This window comes from Bufo gargarizans, chromosome 1 (genome assembly GCF_014858855.1).
Source record: "Bufo gargarizans isolate SCDJY-AF-19 chromosome 1, ASM1485885v1, whole genome shotgun sequence".
Classification (NCBI taxonomy): Eukaryota; Metazoa; Chordata; class Amphibia; order Anura; family Bufonidae; genus Bufo; species Bufo gargarizans.
In genome coordinates this window covers 120,855,239-120,876,439 of record NC_058080.1, presented here as the reverse complement: position 1 = coordinate 120,876,439, position 21,201 = coordinate 120,855,239, and the positions used below count along the sequence as shown (strand labels likewise).

General features: G+C 39.8%; 1 protein-coding gene across 1 annotated transcript; it reads left to right on the top strand.

The window, feature by feature from the left end:
• Positions 1-352: 352 nt before the first annotated feature.
• LOC122940690 (cytochrome P450 3A24-like) lies at positions 353-19,936 on the top strand. Its single transcript, XM_044297399.1, has 13 exons — positions 353-509; positions 3,410-3,503; positions 5,003-5,055; positions 5,554-5,653; positions 5,754-5,867; positions 9,165-9,253; positions 9,991-10,139; positions 13,635-13,762; positions 14,381-14,459; positions 14,931-15,091; positions 16,211-16,437; positions 17,391-17,553; positions 19,312-19,936. The coding sequence occupies exons 1-13, from the start codon at positions 439-441 to the stop codon at positions 19,405-19,407; spliced, it is 1,524 nt and encodes a 507-aa protein (XP_044153334.1). The 5' UTR covers positions 353-438; the 3' UTR covers positions 19,408-19,936.
• The last annotated feature ends 1,265 nt before the right edge of the window (positions 19,937-21,201 follow it).

Sequence of the window (21,201 nt, the reverse complement as noted above, 5' to 3'; positions counted from 1 at the left end):
CTCTCCAGAGTGAGACCCACCCAAGATCCAGTAGCAGGATTAAAAAGGATCCCAGGACATGAGCATGCCCTAAGTCCCGGACTGGAACCTGGGGAAACAACACCTCAATGTTCACATTGCCACAGAAGCAATAATATAAATGCTGACTAGCACTGTGGGCTTTTCTGTACATTTCGGAGACATTACAGTAGTTTACATTGTGTGGCAGAAAAAAAAGAACAGTGGATGTCGCCTCTCCCCGTATGTACACAAGTCCCAGGCCTGTTGCCAGCAATGTTCTCAGAAAAAGTGATCCCTCCTCCAGAGCAGCGTCATAGGGTTTGGGAAGGAAGCAGTATATTAACAGCTAGCTGAGTGCAGAGAGCCAGAAAGGCAGGAACACCATCAAGAAGCAGGGAAAGTATATACAAGAGGGGTCAACATCTAGGAAGATTAAGCATGTATCTCATCCCAGATTTCTCCAAGGAAACATGGATCCTGCTCATCATCCTGCTGGCACTTCTCGCTTAGTAAGATCATTCTCTCTTAATCTAAAGTGTTTTTGTCCTTTCTGCCAAAAAATAAGCGAAGGGTTGTAACTTTATATTAGTGAACCTGTATGTATGCATTTCTCGTCCCTGGATGAGACATGTAAACCCTGTCCCCTAGCTGAGGCCCCTGAGGTCAGCTGTAGGGTACTAAACCTAAACATACTAAAGTTACTGCACATCTTGTACTGTGTTAAAGGGGTTCTCCGGGAAACAAAACTAAAAAAATAAACATTATGTCATAGTAAAAACATTCATAAGTACCGTTACTTATCAAAAGAAGCTTGTTTTCCTTAGGGAGTTATCATTGTGGGATTCTAAAATGGCTGCCAACATGTCCTAGAATGCACTCACTAGGACGGGCTGCATCAACACCAGCAGCTCGAGACACTGTTCAGCGGTGTTCCCTCTAAGCCTTGGCAGCTGCTGAGCGGGGTTGGCTTGAAGATGGGCAATGCTTAGTCAAAGGTGGGCGATAGGACAATCAAACAAGAGATAATCGTCGAATATAATTATATATGTACAGCTTATATACATCTTCTTGTATATAGTGATATGGACTATGCTGGTATAACCTGTGTATCTCCTGTGTATAATTATATATGTACAGCAGGTATAAGTTATACATCTTCTTGTATATAGTTATATGGACTATGCTGGTATAACCTGGGTATCTCCTGTATATAATTATATATGTACATCAAGTATAAGTTATACATCTTCTTGTATATAGTGATATGGACCATGCTGGTATAACCTGGGTATCTCCTGTATATAATTATATATGTACAGCAGGTATAAGTTATACATCTTCTTGTATATAGTGATATGGACCTTGCTGGTATAACCTGGGCAAGTGGGCATCTCCTGTATAATACAGGCGTATAACTAGGTTATACCAGTATCATGGTCCATATAACTGCAAGCTGTATAACTTAAACCAGCTGTACATAAAAAAATCTGTATAAGAGAGGAGATGCCCATCATAGCCTATCACTGTATGGAGAGGAGATGCCCATCATAGCCTATCACTGTATGGAGAGGAGATGCCCATCATAGCCTATCACTGTATACAATGAGGGGGCCATCATTCCAGTGCTAGCAGGGAGAAACAATGCGGCCGGTGCCGTGCTGCTGGGTGCATTCTGACTCTTATTGCTGATGCTAAGGCGACAGCCTGACACTTCCTCTCCTCATACATTTACTCTGAGCTGAAGGGAGAAGAAAATCACCACACTCATTAGAGACTCACTCTAGCCTCTAAGATGGCGCTGCCGCCTTCAAGTTATCTCGCCCTGCTGCTGTGTGCCCAGTCTTCCTCTTCGGGTCAGAAAAAGAAGGAGGAGGCAGCAGTAGCATGGCACACAGAACGTCCTGTAGGACGTAGGAGAAATAAACGTGGGCATTTTGCCAGCAGGGTGTGCGCTGAGCGAACTTTGAAAACTTGTGAGCGGGGGCACTATAATTGCTGTGTGGCCGCGCACCCGCGCAGCTTAGAGGGAACACTGCTGTTCAGCCTGAGGTAACTTCCTGGTTGAGCTGACTGCTAGTGAGACGTGAACGCGCATATTAGAGCGTGCGCACTGTGCTCAGGCAGTTCCCATTGAAGAGGAGAAACCAGCTCCCCGAAGACTGTGCTTGCGATCCGTCTCGGGCACCCGGCAGGGCTCTGAAGCAGCAAATTTACAAGGAATCTACTCCTATCACAGTCTGTGCTGTGCCCTGCCAGCCTGGCAGGAGTGAGGCCGGCTGCATCCTGTAAGCTACTCGTTTCAGGCAACTTTCTGAGGTTATCAGAAACTGAACCTTCCTTGTCACAAAGCTCTCAAAACAATGGTATGCAAATCATTATAATCCAATAAAGAAGAATTAGATCTAGATGACTAGCATTTATTTATAAAAGTTTCTCTATATACATCACATATATTTGTAAGGCTGTGTTCACATCACCATCACACAAGCGGGTGTCGCTCCCTCTCTACAAACACATATTTATATTGTGCCGTATTCACATCAACATTTTGTTTTCTGTTCTGATCCGTCACAGAACAGAATAAAAAATAATCCTCTTATTTGAGCATCCGTTGTGCTTATTTTGCATCCGTTTTTGTCAGTTTTATCAGAGATCCGTTATTTTGGGTGGGAAAAAAGTGAAGGACTTTTTCTGCCATGAGCTGCTGGTGCTGACGCAGCCCGTCCTAGTGAGTGTACTGGACAGTCTAGGACGTGTTTCTGACGCAATGACTTGATGGCAGCCATTTTAGGGTCCCACAATGATAACTCCCTAAGGAAAACAAGCTCCTTTTGATAAATAAAGGTACTTATGAATGTTTTTACATTATATATATTTTTATTTAGTTTAGTTTCCCGGAGAACCACTTTAAATGATCAATTGATCATCATGGATCTCCTCCCTTTAAAAAGTTATATACTAAGAGATACAAGGTGCATGAACCCAGTCTGTAACTGAACTCACACCGATTGGCAGCTTTTCTGTGCTTGTAGGCTGTATATACTCTGTAGTTTTTATATGAAGGTTGTATACAGCTGACAGGCAGTTTCTGCAATCATGTAAACTTCCCAGATATTTTCCACGGGGCCTGAGAGCATTTCTAGGAAAGAGCTGCCCCCCAGGAATGGCTGACATCTTCTCCCTAACACTCGTAACCAGGAACGGCCAGCTCTCTGGTATCTGTACTGTATGCTTCTGCTTCCCTGGTAATGGATCCTCCCTCTAGGATTACTGTCGTAATCTATTAACCCTTTCATGCACAGGATTGTACTTATTTGTTACCATGTCCATAAGGTTTGTACAATGTGACTGTATCTTGAATATTGGAGAAAATATGATAATAAATGACACATTTTTTATTCTTTTCCAGTTATGGAATCTGGCCATACAGACTTTTTAAAAAATATGGAATACCTGGCCCTAAGCCCCTACCATTCTTTGGTACTTTTCTTGAAAACAGAAATGTGAGTAAAAAGACACACTAATCACATTTTATTTCAATTACAACTTATATAACCTTATGCTGCATTAAAAATACACAATTCATTTATATATTTTTTTTAATAAAATCTGGTAATAAGAAGCATTAAAAAATGTACTAGGAAAGGTAGCGACGTTGGAATGTAGCTGAATGCTGAACCAGCAGACAGAGAAGGCTGAACAGCGCAATAAAGCACATATCAGGCACTGGGAACAAATAAGAAAAAGGAATATATAACACTGCTACTATAGGTAAACTAGGGGTGGTAAATATATATAGTGAAGTAACATTATATTTATATCACAATGCTTGTATTGTAGTATTATTGGGTGACACCATATAGGAATATAGCATCACTGAATATAATACAGCATACGCATGATTTGATCTTAAATGAGGCTCTGTGCCTTAGTAATCAGTGTATGCAGAACTTCCAGGAAATAGTAAAGATTGTGAGATACAGTTTTATGAATGATTTTATGAACCTGAAGACTGATAATGCATGGAACACATACACCCAGTGACGAGAAGCCAATGTAAATACTATTGCGATGACATTACTATTAGTATCAGTAATTTTTGTATTTCCCTCTAAGTCTTCGTATTTTCACAAAAATAAAATACTTTGAGAGAATACATCAGCAAGCTGTATACAGAGAGTAGATCATTATTATTATTAAAGTGCCATTCACTCCATGGTGCTGTACATATGAAAAGTGGTATATATTCATAATACAGACAAGTGCAATAAGCATGAACAAGACGCGTTACAGACTGGTACAGAAGGAGAGAGGGCCTTGCCCGTGAGGACTTACAATCTACAAGGTATGGAGGAAGGACACAGTAGGTGAGGGTAAAGCTGGTCATGGCGGTATAGCAGCAGTAGATCATATTGATCACCACTGTTTCGAATTCCTGTAAAACTTTAGTTTATCAGGATTCTGGAATTGCTACTACCTGTTGTAAAACCATCTAATTTACAGTCCTGGGGAGCTTGCTGCATGTAGCAGAGCAATAAAGCTGTCTGTGGTCCCTGCAATATGTCTGAAAAGCTTGTCCAAATTATCATGGACTTCCCAGCCCCATGAGCTTTGGCACCTGCCCTGGTGCTGATGCTGAACCTGCATGGTTTGAATGTATCTATTAATGGGTCTGTTGCTTTCACTTATGTCTACATTCATATCAGATCTATAGATAATTAGATATGCTCAGCACAAGGAGTTTACATTTTTAATGCTGAAACATTGCAGCAATTTTGATTTCTAGAGAATCTGTATAGAGTAGAAGGATGTATGTCATCACCCACAATAAACAGGCTGAGAAAAGTTAGCATTTTAAGATGAATTTTAATAAATGAATGGCCTTCCCTAATATGTTTTTTTTATGTTTCGTAAGAATTTGCTTCATGTATGTCCAAACCAGTTAATCTACGAACTTCCTTAAGTCTGGGATTACTGTTAGTAAAGCATACTTTTTTTTCAGGGAGTTTTTGAATTTGACATGGAATGTTTCAAAAAGTTTGGAAAAATATGGGGGTAAGTAAAAAATATTATGTGTGTTAATGAAACCGCTATTTTCTATAACATGGTAGCAGTCATTCCATTTCCTGATTTAAGTGGATTTACACTGCCCAATATTCCTGAAACAGGCATAGAAAATGATGAATTAGATGGGCCTGCGACTTTTCCCTGCTCACGCCACGCCCAAAAGTTTAGACCTGGCGTGAGCAGGGAAAAGTCGCAGATAGTGGTGCAACTAACCATTGCGCCGCCATCTGAGCCTGAAATACGCCTAATTTAGGCGTATTTCAGATTAGAAAGTGACCCCCAAAATCTTTTTGAATGAATTGCTATTACAAATATGGTAATTAACAATACAATTTCTTCACTGAGGTACTGTGCTGTGTGCACTTGCAGGGTACACTTTTTAATGTGGCACAGGCAGTTCAACTTTTACTAGGTGAATAAAAGCATTTACCATGTGCCATAGTGGTGGTCATCGCCACATATGAACGTCTCTATTTTCTTTACCAGGTTCTATGATGGGAGACAGCCGGTACTTGCCATTATGGACCCAGCTATCATTAAAGCCATTCTAGTTAAGGAATGCTATACTATTTTTACAAACAGAAGAGTAAGTCCTCCAACCAAATCCAGTTTTCATTTGCTTTTGGCTATTTCTGATGTTTTTTTTTCCTAATCTTTTATTAATAATATGTTTGCTTCTTTTTTAGAATTTTGGCCTTAATGGCCCTCTAAAGTCTGCCGTGTCAATTGCTGCAGATGACCAGTGGAAGAGGATAAGAACAGTGTTGTCACCAACATTCACCAGTGGTAAACTTAAGCAGGTAAATGATATAGACACTAGCAGAAGGACCCGGCTTCGCACGGGTATATTTAATCTATTTAATTTAATCTTTGTGTGTCGTTAAAAGATATCAACAGTATCCCCATAATAGTGACCTCTATAGCACGCCGCCCCTTTAACAGTGAACTCCACAGTCCCCCACTCCTTAATACTGACCCCCGCACAGTCCCCCAACACCCCTTTAAAATGTGACCTCCACAACAGCGCATCCCCTTAACTTTCACCTTCACAGCAGCCCGACCCTTTAACAGCGAGTTTCACAGCACCCCACTCCTTTGACAGTGACCTCCTCAGGGGCTCTCCCCCTTAACAGTGACCTCCACAGTACCCCGCTGCCTTAACAGTGACCTCCACAGTACCCTGCTGCCTTAACAGTGACCTCCACAGTACCCCGCTGCCTTAACAGTGACCTCCACAGTACCCTGCTGCCTTAACAGTGACCTCCACAGTACCCTGCTGCCTTAACAGTGACCTCACAGTAGTTGCCCCTTTAATAGTGGCCCCTGCCCCCTTAACAGTGACCGCCACAGTGTCTGCCCCTTTAACAGTGACCTCCACAGTGGCCTGCCCCTTTAATGATAGAACTACACGACGACATGTGTCGCATTACATTTTGTCTCAACTATTTTTATAATTTTAGGCTATGGTGTCACACTGTGACATATGGCATGCTGCAAATGCAACACGACTGTCGCAAAAAATCCATCCAAGATGGATTTTTCTGCGGCAGTCGCGTCAAAGTATGTCACATGTCGCAGTGCGACACCATAGACTATCATTATAAAAATTGTCACGTGACATTGGTGCAACATCAATGTCACGCGACACATGTAGCTGTGTAGTAGTTGCACCCTATGTGTTGTGCAACTTGTTGCACGACACATAGGGCAGTGAAGAAAAATGGCTGGGTTGTTATGGAAACCTGGAGTACAACTGTGTGTATGTGGACACCCACCAATTTTTAACACCTGGTCATAGAAAAAATATTGAAAAGAGCCTCCACTAATCAAAACTAACACACAAAAAAATTGAACCGCGGCTCGACCATGTAAATAAATAGAAAATTATTTATTCAATAAACATTAGACAGACATTATAATATGTAAAATCGGCAGAAAAAGACATAACGTACTTTGGTGAGGAATAAAAAACCTAGGAGGGGACTGGGGGATCGACACACGGGGCATCCAGAGTTAAAAGAGAGAGCCACACATAGAACCAACAAGGAACAGGTAGCCCCCCGGACGTAAAGGTTCGATAAGGATGTTGGTAAACTAAATGTGGAAATCATCAAGCAAAGGTAAATACCCCAAAAGAACGTACCGATCCCTCAGTCACCTCCTCCCAACGTCGTTTCGCCAGTGAACTGGCTTCTTCCCCGGAGATTGGCTGATAAGGGACATGTGACCGTGTGTTTGGCAGTTGGGATATGAAGAGAAAGACTTGCAGGCTTGTATTGGCTAATGCAGGTCATTTTTGGGGAATATCTCAGAAACGGTACGTCCTAGAGAGCTGTGACCCCCCCCCACAAGATTTATTTTCAGGTAGCAAGGGATGTGCATACCAAGTTTTGTTGAAATTGATGGTTGCGTTTTTGAGTGATTGCGGAACATACATACATACATATATATGTCTTTCTTTATACATATATATATATATATATATATATATATATATAAAACAAATACCGCAGCAGCACAGTCAGACAGTGTGCACTGGGTGCAATTCCTCCTAGAGGCCTGCTTCTCCTCCACGATGTATACTTTCCAAAAAACGAGGCAGCACTTCCAGATTTCGGTGAAAGGGTGAAGACCCAAAACTTTATTCCCCAGCAATAAAGTTGGGGAATAAAGTTTGGGGTCTTCACCCTTTCACAGAAATCTGGAAGTGCTGCCTCGTTTTTTGGAAAGTATATATATATATATCTGTATGTCATAAATAAGTATGCGAGAATATTACCATTTTGATCATTAAAATTGTTATAAACTATGATCTAAAATATGGGACCATAATCATTTAAAAAAAAAAGTGGTTGTGGTGCTCTCCCAAGCCCCTTCTGCTCCTGTTGGCTGTGCTCAACCTTTATCAGGACCGAGCAGGTTAGCCATTTATACATTTTTAGTGCACAGTAAATATTGTAAAAACATGTAAAAAGTTGATGCTTTCCCCCCCCCCAATTCCAACCCATTAATAATCTTTGCACAGCTTTCCAACACGTTGTATAGAAATTAAAATGGAGCTACTAGAAAGTACAACTTGTCTTAGAAAAAAAAAGCCCTCATACGGCTATGTGAACAGAAAAGTGAAAAATTATGAGTCTTGAAAAAGGCAGGGAGTAAAAAAAGAAGAAAAAAAAGAAAAGAAAATTATTTTGTAGCACCAAACGGATAACCCCTTGACAACCTCCGCCGTACATGTACAGTGGTAGTTGTCACTTTAAAGATGGCACCCCCGCCCAAGCGCAGCAGGTGGCATAGCCGCTGGGTAGCTGCTGTTTCAAACAGCAGAGGCCTGGGCTAATGTCTGTAATCGTCCTTGATGCTGCCGGCCGAGATGGGGGAAGCTGTTCCTGTGATGGGATCGGGCTCTCACTGGTATACTCTAACACAGGCAGCACTGTATTGGAATATACTGAATACTGTGTTCTGTGATAGATAAATATCCATCACAGAATATAATTAGCAATCTAATGATGCAATCCAGTGCTTGTTATAGTCACCTAGGATGACAAAGAAAATAATAAACGTTTTTAAAAAATATAAAAGTTCAAATCACCCTCCCTTCCCCTCCCCAAAAAATAGATAAATAATTAATAAAAGCCTTCACCGCGTCCGAAAATGCCAGTACTAATAAAATATAAAAATATTTATCCCATTACTGCGAATAAAAATTGCCATGTTTTTGTCACTTCACCTCCTCCAAAAATTTGAAAAAAAGTCTCACACACCCCAAAATCAGTGAAAAGTACAGATCGCCCTGCAAAAAATGAGGCTTCACACAGCTCTATAGACATAAATATCAAAAAAATTATAGAGGTTAGAATATGATAATATATAATATAAAGAAAAACCTTTAAAAATGTGGTATTGTTGTAATCGTACTGACCCAGAGAAAGAAGGTCAGTTTTACTGCATACAGAATGCTGTAAGAAAAAACTAAACAAAACATAAAACTGTGGTGGAATTGCATTTAAAAAATAAAAAATCCACCCCATTTGGAATTTTTTTCCAGTTCCCTGCTAAATTATCTGAAATACTAAATGGTGCCACTCTTACAGATGTTCCCGATAGTTAAACAGTATGGAGACCTTTTAGTGAAGAATATTCAGAAGAAAGTAGATAACAAAGAATTCATAGATATGAAGAAGTAAGTACATATCTTTGTTACAGTTTATATAAACTAGAGCATGGCTCTTGGCATGTTTTCAGGACAGATTCCTGATGGACAAACAAGAGGGATCTGCCACATAAATTCATTGGCATACGTGGTGCTCTTTTTACTATCCTTAAAGGCCATGTTCATATGTGCCCACATTGCAGAGAAAAATTAAGTTTTAATATATGCAAATCAACCTCTAGGAGAAACGTTAGGGACGTTACTGTTACTCCTAGAGGCTAATCTCTCTCTGCAACTGCAGTGCCCTCTCCACTTTGATTGACATGGCCAGGCCTGATGATGTTTACACTGCCTGCCCCTGTCAATAAACAGTGGAGATGGCACAGTAGTTACAGAAAGAGCAGAGCCTCCAGGGTGTAACGGCAGCGCCTACATTGCTCCTAGAGGCTTATTTGCATATATTGAAACTTAATCAGTCTCAGCAATGCGGTCACATATAAACATGAGACCAACACAGATGTCCTTCAGCTGCCAAGCGCACATGTAACAGGTCAGTCAGTTTCATAGGTACAAATCTGCTGACAGATGCCCTTCAAGCGGGGGCAATTGTCTAAGCAACATATTATTGATTGGTAGTATATTGTATCATATTATTGACCAAACTAAAAACTTATGACAGAGCCCTAATCCATTATACATACACAGGACACAATCATTATATTTTAGCTATGGTATGAGTACAGTACATCCCTATTTTGTAATTGCAGCATCTTTGGAAGCTACAGCATGGACATTGTTCTGAGTACATCCTTCAGTGTGAATGTCGATTCACTGAACAATCCCAATGATCCATTTGTGACCAACGGAAGAAACCTTTTCACCTTCTCCTTTTTAAACCCTCTGTTCTTAACAACACGTAAGTTAGAGACTATCTACTGAGATCAATTAAGAGCTTTTCAATTAATAGCAGTAAGTAACAGTAGTGCAAACTCACAATATAGTGGAGCAGCCTTTGCCCTTGCTCTGCTAATTAGTGCAGGCAGGAAATTGTCAGGGCCAGGAGGCAAAATGTCTAGTCCTGTCAATCTTGCAACAGGTGGGCACCCCCTCACAGGTGAAAGCGTCCTTGCTGATGAGATGAATTGATTGACTCATCTCTAATGTAGACATTAGAGCACATACAGCCATAACCTGTCCACTACAGTCCCCATAGTAGTCAGAGACGGCTTGTAGCTTCTAAACAATAAGGAAATAATAACCACTGTGCTTATGACATGGCAAACACACCAAAAGACAAAAAAATAATAAAAAAATAACAGAGATACAAACAAAGGAAGAGACTACTACCGACGACTTAGGACAGAAAATATATAACCTGAGTAAACACGATTTAACTAGAGCTGAGAATGACATTCTAAAAAAGGGACTCAAGTTTGCCCCTACTACTTACTTCAATAAATTTGAAGCTTTTTTGGGAATAAGGAAGTTTATGAGGAAACTAGCCCTTAAAAGATATTATAAGAAAAAAGAGAAAAATAATATGGTAAAGAGGGACAATGAAAACTACAATGATAATAGATATGTTCATACAGAGCTAAAAATAAAATCTAGATTCGACCCTGTTAATGAATATTCTGTACCTATCAATACTTTTTCAAACCTAGTTACCAGAGAAATAAGAAAAACTAAATACATCAACAAATATAGAAAAAACTATATGGGCAATATAACCAAGGCAGAGAAAACAGCAATACGGAAAATGCAACAAAACAAAGACATCATCATCCGCCCCGCAGACAAAGGGGGGCGGAATTGTTATATTAGACAGCGAAGACTATGAGAAGGAGGTTTTCAACATCTTAAGTGATAATAAAACATATAAACGCCTTAAAAAAGATCCCACGGAAATTTTTAAAAAAGACCTAAAACAACTAATACAAAAAGGCAAAATGGAAGGTATCCTGAATAAAAGTGAAAGTGTATTTATAGACATCAAAAATCCAAAAATAGCAATTTTTTATCAAAATCCCAAAATCCATAAAGATACACAGAGTCCTCCAGGCAGACCAATAGTGTCTGGGATTGAATGTTTGACCAGTTCACTGTCAAAATATATAGACCAATTCTTGCAACCATGCGCACAGACGTTACCATCCTTTTTAAAAGACACTAATCATGTGCTACAGATTTTAAAAGATATAGAATGGAAAAATGGTTTTATAATAGGCACTTTAGACGTAAAGTCCCTATATTCTATTATTGAAAATCATAAAGGATGTGCAGCAGCTAAACACTTTCTATATCAAAAAGGGGAATTAAACAGTACCCAAATTGAGTTTATAGGCGAATGTATTTTATTTATATTAGAAAAGAATTATTTTAAATATAAGGAGGATTTTTATTTACAGACATGGGGGGCCGCGATGGGGACGAGGTTCGCACCGGGGTTCGCTAATTTATACGTTGGTAGGTGGGAAGCGGACCACATACACCCCAACGGAGAGCTCCGGGCGGGCCTCGTCCTCTGGCGGCGTTTCATTGATGATGTTATTTTTATTTGGGATAAAGGAGAGGATGCACTTAAATTATTTTTAGAAGATATTAATAAAAACGAATTTTATCTGGATTTTACCTTGACTCACAGCAATCATGAAATAAACTTTTTAGACCTCACTATCTATGTCACAGGGGATCACATTAGCACTAAGACTTATTCAAAACCAACCGATTCAAACAGCTACATTAATAGAGACAGTTGTCATTTGCCCAGGTGGCTGGACAACATACCCAGGAGCCAATTTCTCCGCCTAAGAAGAAACTGCACTGATATCAAAGAATATGTTAAAGAAGCAGAAATTCTGGGAAAAAAATTTACAGCTAAGGGATACAATGAAGATATAATGGAAGCTCAGAAAAAAGAAATAAAATTGACAGCAAGAGAAAAATTAATAATAAAGAAAAATGAAAATAAAGAAGAAAAAGACAAAACAGAGATAAAGGATAAAATACCACCTATTATAACCCCATACAACACACAAACCCACATTCTTAGAAAAATTGTAAAGAAATACTGGGATATATTGAAAGAAGACAAGATTATAGGCAACCTTATACCAACAAGACCATCCTTCATATATAAAAGAGCAACCAATATAGGCAACAAGATTGCCTCAACTAGCAAAGGAGCAGGTATATTAGGCAAAAAGAGGAATATCCAGAGTAATCTCCCACAGGGCTTCTTCCCGTGTAAAAAATGTGCCCCATGTAAAAATACAGCAAAAAATACAGTGAAAACACAATACATAAATAACTATGAGGGTAGTTTTGAACAGGAGATAAGGGGGCACATCTCCTGCAACACAGAAGGGGTTATTTATGCGATCAAATGCCCCTGTCACAAACTATACATTGGACGCACAAAAAGAAAATTAAAAAAACGGATAAGTGAACATATCAATAATATAAGAAAAAAATCAATAGAACACCCTCTTTCTAGACACTTCACTGAGTTGCATGGAGGAAAAATAGAAGGCATGTCTTTTTTGGGCATAGAGAAGATAGAAATGGATGCCCGGGGTGGAGACTATATTAAAAAGCAATCAAAGAAAGAAACAGAATGGATATTCAATTTAGATACAATGTTGCCGAAGGGCCTTAACTCAGAGATCGAGCTATTTGGTTTTGATTAGTAACAACTGTTATGAGGAGGAGGGGAAAAGGCACAGCATGCATTATAAATAATGAGAACATACGTAGTGGGTGTAACGTTCCCTGATGAAGAGTACCGCCCGTACTCGAAACGCGTAGGAAGTTTGACTCCCACTACTACCCGTAGCTCAGTTTGCGGTGACGTCACTTGCTCAGACGTGAGCATTAACCCACAGGTAACGGGAATATTTTTTTTTGCCACCGGCCGGGGCTATATTCCCAATACCTATTGTAACATAACTATAATACTAGTCTATGCTGGCCATCCTCTCCCCTTGGATCCGCTTCCCCTTCTGCGCTATTACAGAGAAATACAAGAAGAGGATCGCTGCAGAACATTGCACCTCCACACGTACACGTGCGGTTAAGGTAGGACCCGGACATTTTGTAGCGCGCCTGTGTCATTACATGTCTGAACGATAAATGACTCTGCAGATTGCCAGCTATTTGTTTATTTTAATTTTAATTATATTTTGTACATTCTAATACACTCAACTGATCTATCGATAGCGCGCAGTGTTACATTTTACTTTTATATACACATTTGGGACCCGTGCAGCTAGCCTGCACAACATCCTCCATAGCAAGTACGGGACTGCTATTACACTGCTGCGCTCTTATATGGTGTAGCGCCAGTTGACTATTATTATTTAATCTTACAATGATTTATGTTTTGTTTGTATCCTCCTCACTTTTCTTACAGTGCTGTGTCCATTCCTGATTCCTATTTTGGACAAATTCAACTTTACCTTCCTTCCAATAAGTGTCCTCAACTTTTTTCAAGATGCCATAAAGAGCATTAAAAAAAACAGGCAGAAAGGAATCCACAAAGTAAGTGAATGTTTAACTCTAATATGTGGTGGGATTTGGCTCTTGTCCCATGTCGCAAATATTGATTGCTATGGAAAGATTATGTCAATTTTGAGCTGAAATTGATTTTAAAAGTATCAGAAAACTCCATTAAAGGGGTTGTCCGAGAGAATTTAAAATCTTTGACAAGCCCCCGAATGGTCTAAAATAAAAAATAATGATGATGTACTCTTTTGCCAGTAGTGTTCTCTGAGCCACCAGTCCGGTTCTCCTGTCGCTGCTTGTTTATGGACTGCAGTGGTGACGTCCAAGTATATGCCATGTATACTGGCAGGAGGACAGTACCAGTGGCTCAAAAATGGCAGCAAAGAAAGCGGTAACTATAGCATCATTCTTTATTTTAGACTGTTCAGGGGCTTGTCCGAGATTTTAAATTAGCTGACAATCCTTTAAAAAGGAAAGGACGGGTAAAAAAAAATTAAGGGTGGGTTTAATAAATGAAGCAGTGAAGGTAGTCCCTAAGCTATGTATCTGGAATGTAGTCCTAATGTCGAAGGGATTAGAAATACTGAAATCCTTGAACGAGGGCATCATTTTCAATATGGCTTTTATTTTCTGATTGTTTCTTTGGCCTTTTAGGATCGAGTAGATTTCCTACAACTTATGGTAGATGCTCAGGCTAATGACAGCAATGGAGAAGCGAATCATGGCTATAAAGGTATGAACTCTCATTGTCTGCATCGGTGTCCTGTCTGTAGGCCTCCAAACACTGAGCAGATGTGCAGAAAACTAGAAAATTGTTAGTGAAAGAATATGCAGTATTATTATGTCATTGCAACTTAATGCAAAAGTATTAGAAAATCAGTATTGGGTAGATGCTCACTACCTCAGAAGAGTACTGATTGAAGTTGCGTTGTTGTGCCCCTACCATTGCTCTTTGGCTTCCTGTACACCACTTAGAGAGTGAAGAAGCAGAATCCCAGAATTTAACAAGAAATTAGAATTTGATGTGTGATTATAACCTACTCTTTCCCATTGCATCCTATATATTCTAAACTTAAAGCATAAAGTTAGCAAATATACATTTTTGTGAAAAATGTAAAAATAAATACTTCCTCTCATATCACATTGTATGCCCAGCGAAATTCAAGATGATTGGAACCAACTCTGCCTTGTATGTATTTCACAGAACTGACGGACACTGAAATCATGGCTCAGGGGCTTATCTTCATTATAGCTGGTTATGAGACCACCAGTACTACACTTATGTTTCTGGCTTACCATTTGGCAACTCACCCTGATGTCCAAACCAAACTCCAAGAGGAGATTGACACCTTACTCCCCAATAAGGTAACACCAATAGGTAAAAAAAAATGTCAGTGACTAGTGCTTTCCTGTTTATTCTGTATCTCGGTACATGGTACTGTATGTATTTCATATCAGGTGATATATCATATCCAGCACACTGTCCTGGGTGTACGAGGTTAAAGTATAAAATGGAAAAGCTAAAAAGGTGCAATGGGAGTAAATATACATCACCAACCATTATACTTACAGTTCAGGTAAAAGATACCTACCCAACAAATAACAAAGTCTAATAGCGCAGAATGGAGAAGTAACGTTGAGCATGTTCTATAAAATAAGTTCTTATAAATGACGCAAAAAACATATTTACAGCACCTTCAGTTTGATGCTTCAGGATGGAACACGTCTCTGTTCTCTTGTAACAGTAGCACTGTAGGTACAAGCAGCAAGTAGCATTTAGTACTTAAAATCAAAGTATTAGTCTTCCATCAAACATTCTTAGTTATATGCGGTTATAATACATGTATGCCCTGCTCCCATATTCAGATGGAAGTAAGCAGATTTGCCATTCTGCCATAATGATTGCCACAGCTCTCTCAGAATATAATTTTGACAATTAAAAAGTGATGTCATTGGGGAACATGGAATTTCAATAAACTCTTATCTAGGAGGGCAAAAAGCTGTCTACATAATAGGTCAATGTCTGGCCCTTTAAATAGGCATTAGAACAGCAGAGGCCTTTGACTTGGGTCTGGAAGAATTAAGTTTCTCTTTGTGGAGACCTCCAAGTTGGCATCAGGAGTCTTATGGGCCAGGAAATGCTCCTTGGGAAAAAGGAAATGTAAATAAGCTCTTAGCTCGTATCTAGTGGAACAAAATCTGGCTCCACCTATTGGATGACTATCCTATATGTCAGTGTCTGGCTCTTTCGATAGGCCTTGGAACAATGAAGTCAAGAGCTAAATCTTTTCAAGAAGAAAAAGACTCATGTGCAGACTGCTGTTTTAGGGTTTATGCCCCTCATCAATGTAGAACAGGGTACTGGTTTGGCTAAATAAGACACTTTTAACGTGGGTATGGGGGACTTTTGGTGAAATGTATAAAGGCCTTTACATTACAAGGTAATCCCAGGCAATAAACAAGCGATGCATTCATTGTCTGCAGGCTCCTCCTACATACGAAGCTCTGATGCAGATGGAATACCTTGATATGGTGCTTTACGAAAACCTGCGGCTCTACCCTGCAGCCGGCAGAATTGAACGTGTATGTAAGGCAACAACTGAGATCAATGGAGTAACTATCCCCAAGGGCGTTGTGACTGTGATCCCAGCCTTCGTGCTGCACCGTGACCCAGAGCTCTGGCCTGAACCAGAAGAATTCAGACCTGAAAGGTATACATATGGGAGTATTTAGTATATTAGTACAAAATAGTATAAAGACAAATTACCTGTACATAGGAAGAATTTACATCTGAAAAACATCATTTTATTAAAGGGGTATTCTGGGAGGTCAGGCGTGCTCACTGCCGCTCCGTTCATCTCTGTGGGACTGTTGGAGATAGCTGAGTACCACTCCCATAGAGATGAATAGTGAGCCAATATGCACGCCTGACCTGCCTTTCCGTTTATTTCGAGAGGCCCTGTGGCGTTTAGGGCCCTCGTTCTCGTGATTTTTAGGGATCCTAGCAGTAGGAACCCCACTGATTAAATACTTATACCCTATCCTGTGGATAGGGAATAAATTTAAATAACCAAAATACCCCCTTTGAATTGCTCTGGTAAACTCCTGTACATTTTAATACTGAGACTTCTCTTGGTTATAAGATTTTTTTGTGATTTTTTTTTTTCAAAGAAATTGCCAGGATATTTGCCCCAATTATAAAAGTTTAAAACATGTATTTTATTACATATTCATGTTGACTGTTAAAACAGAAATTTTGCATACAATCAACATTTATTATATAAATTCAGATAAGTCCTATATAAAAATATGCACTGACAAATGAGTTGCAGTCTCATCTTTCATATATATATATATATATATATATATATATATATGTAGAAAAAGAATCCAAGGCAGCAAGTATCCGTGAAAAGCAAAAGGGTATTTTATTCACCCATATGTGAACAGCAACGTTTCAGCTCTCTCTATGGAGCCTTTGTCAAGCCATACACACACACTATATCTGGTGGTAGCACAAATCAATTCAGAATTGGATACATTTTATCTTGAATCCATAGAGGGACCCACTTACCCCCACTATCATCAGTGACTGTGGTCACAGTGAAATTACACTATTGATTCACTTACATTTTGTACAATTTTGTTTCTTCTTCATGCACAGATTTAGTAAAGAGAACAGAGAAACACAAGACCCTTACACCTTCCTACCCTTTGGAGCTGGACCAAGGAACTGCATAGGAATGAGATTTGCATTGCTCAATATGAAATCAGCGATCACCCTGCTACTGCAGAACTTTTCTTTTCGAACGTGCAAAGACACTCCAGTAAGTCACATTTAATGGATTCTAAAGGCCCTATTACACTGCATGATTTCAGGCCAGTTATCAGGAATACGAACACTTGTTCCCGATAATAGGCTCGTATAAGAGATCAGCCAATGAACGATCAAACATTCATCAGGATGAAAGATGCCTGATTATAATGAATAGAACAGTCTGGACTCTAGACAGACAGTGCACACCTGTACCGATAATAGCAAGCACTCGGTAGAGAGATGCAGATGCATTCGGCTCACAAAGGATTTCCTACTCTAAATACAGTGTAGAAAACAACTGTGAGTGTTATATGTGCTCGGTTTTTATTCAGTGACAGCAATTAGAAATTCTATAAATGGTGAGGAACTGGAACATAAAGAATATTGTTGAAGTAATTCTTCATAATAGAACCATTAAAGGGGCTGGCCCATCTCACACATTGGTGGCATATCACTAAAATTGGCCACCAATGTCTGAAAGGTGCCGAACCCAACTCTGGGACCCGCACCTATCTCTAGAACAGAATCTGCTAAGTGAAGGAGAGCAGACAGAGCATGCACGGCCACCCTCCATTCATCTCTATGTGACTGCCAGAAAGAGTCGAGTGGCATCCTCGAAATGTAGGGAGGGAGGGGGCCGCGCATGCGCAGTCTACTCTCCTTCACTTTGCAGACTCTGTTCTAGAGATATCAGACAATGGTGGCATATCCTAGCATATCCTCACAATATGTGAGATGGGCCAACCCCTTTAACCCTTTCCCGACACAGCATTTTTTTTTTTATTCACTTGTTTTTTGCGGGACAAGTTGTACTTTCTATTGGCACCATTTAATATTGTGTACCACATAGTGAAAAGCTGGAAACAAATTCTAAACAGGATGGAAATGGAAAAAATTAAAAACACAATTCCGCCATTGTTTCATGGTTTTCATTTTCATGTGCAGTAAAAATTACATCACAGTTACTTTTATTCTGTTCAGCACAGTTACAGTGGCATCACATGTATATACCATAGTTTCATATATCAAATTTATACATTTTCTTTTATGTTTACCATTGCAGTCTATAGTAAAAATTAATATATTTTTCTTTAAGCAGTTTTCCGTGATTACATTTTTTAAAAATAAAATCACACACCCCTTCCCAGAAAGCAGGACCTGTGGAGAAATCTATGCTTACCTGCTGCTATTTTCTGACTCCATGGCTCCTAAGTGGCACATAACCAAGGGATGTGTTGCTTGGGATGCAGAGAGACATGTGAACTGGTCCGTGCAGAAGTTGACAGATGAGATCCAGAAGTCCAGTACAGACAGCCTGGGAGCCCTGTAATGTGAACAGAGCGGAAGACAGCAGGTCCTGCTTGCTGGACAGGTCGGGACTCAATAGGGACTTTAATATGACAGATCTAGCAGCCTTCAGAAGACTCCAGGCTGTCATAGCAAACGAACCGCTCTTGCGATCTTGTTGCGAGGTTGGTGGGTACTCAGTCACCAGAAGCATCTTACCCTGGGACCACTCAGATGCTGTGGTCACACTTGACCACAACACCTGAGAGGTTAAAAGTCTGTGATCAGAGTTGTCTTTAAAACAGCAGATACCTGCTAGCTATGGAGCTAAGTGGACTTCATCTTTAAAGACTCAACATCAACCAAACATATATGGCGGATGTCGCAAAAAGGTTAACTTGTAATAACCTGACACTGGAAACCACCTTTAATGTACAGACTATTTTATGCAAGTCCTAATCTGTTAAATCTAATGTTACAGATCCCAGTGGAAATTGACACCCGAGGATTCCTAAAGACAACAAAACCTGTGATACTGAACCTTGTGCCTAGAGAAGCTCAGAAGACTGAAAAATAGATCCTTGAGACCACTGTGGATGGTCACCATGATATCTGTCGTAAATGGAGTATGAATGACATCAGTACATACACTGAAAGTCTGTATGCCGAAACCTTAGAAACATTCATGTAAATGCTTCAAATGCCAAAGAATAACTGATGTTTACATGTAAAAATTATGTAGGTCTGCATGTAGTCTTCTTCAGTGTTGAGTTCTTTGCTGACAGATATCTGAACCATATCTGCAGTGTCTGGGGTATACACCGGCTCTGTATGGCACCAAAGGAAACTGCACAGAAAATGTGTTTTATTACCATTGTCCAGAAGATTAAGATGTCTAACTGCAGAATGTATGTTTAGTCTGTGGATAGCTTCTTGCAGCCACCGACCTCTAGTACTTATCCAGCTACATACTACTAACTGCCCTCAGATGACAATACATTTACAGTGTCAATATACTCTGTGGAGACTGGGCATAGGCAGGAAACACGTTTTCTTGTGCCGTACAATGCAACAAAAAGAAACCAATAAAGACAACATCAAGCTGCCATGTGTGAAATGGTTCTTTCTTAGTGACTGATGACTGCACATGAATGTGTTGCACTTGAATAAATGGTGATGTTGATGGAAAACATATTCAGGACACGTTATAAAGGACCTTCCAAAACAACCAGTCATATGTTGCCCCATATTATTTCAAGCCTTTTGGTAGACTTTTCCTAAAATGCAGACTATATGGCAGTTTCTACTACTGCCTTTTGCAGGATTTCTATCAGGAGGATGTATATAGTCACACATGCCAGGAGTAGACACATATAGCAGAGGGGCTCTGTGCAAGAGTATTTGGGCTCCTTGATGTTCATGTGGTAATCTGATGTCGAGTTGTGATGTAGCAGCAGATAACCTTACTGACCCCCCCCCCCCCCCATAGTCTGACAACTGCTTAGCTGAGAGAAGGTGAGCTGTGATGTCACACCTAGTTACTTGACTGAAACACTTATAACATCACCCTATCTTATCTGAGGAAACAAGCTGTAATGACACAGAAGCTCACATGTCTGAAATCCACTTGTGATGTCCCAGTAGCTTACCTCACCGAAATACAGGTGTGATATCACAGCATCTTACCTGACAGAAACCAACTTGTGATGTCAGTGGCGATCAGTGTCGGACTGGGGTACTTAGGGCCCACCTGTACGGATACATTTGAATATAATAAATAATTGAACAAGTTTTCTTATATGAACATAGGCTGGTTGAGGTGCTGTAGATTGAATATACAGTACAGACCAAAAGTTTGGACACACCTTCTCATTCAAAGAGTTTTCTTTATTTTCATGACTATGAAAATTGTAGATTCACACTGAAGGCATCAAAACTATAAATTAACACATGTGGAATTATATACATAACAAAAAAGTGTGAAACAACTGAAAATATGTCATATTCTAGGTTCTTCAAAGTAGCCACCTTTTGCTTTGATTACTGCTTTGCACACTCTTGGCATTCTCTTGATGAGCTTCAAGAGGTAGTCACCTGAAATGGTTTTCACTTCACAGGTGTGCCCTGTCAGGTTTAATAAGTGGGATTTCTTGCCTTATAAATGGGGTTGGGACCATCAGTTTAGTTGTGGAGAAGTCAGGTGGATACACATCTGATAGTCCTACTGAATAGACTGTTAGAATTTGTATTATGGCAAGAAAAAAGCACCTAAGTAAAGAAAAACGAGTGGCCATCATTACTTTAAGAAAGTGTCCCCAAGTGCAGTCACAAAAACCATCAAGCGCTACAAAGAAACTGGCTCACATGCAGA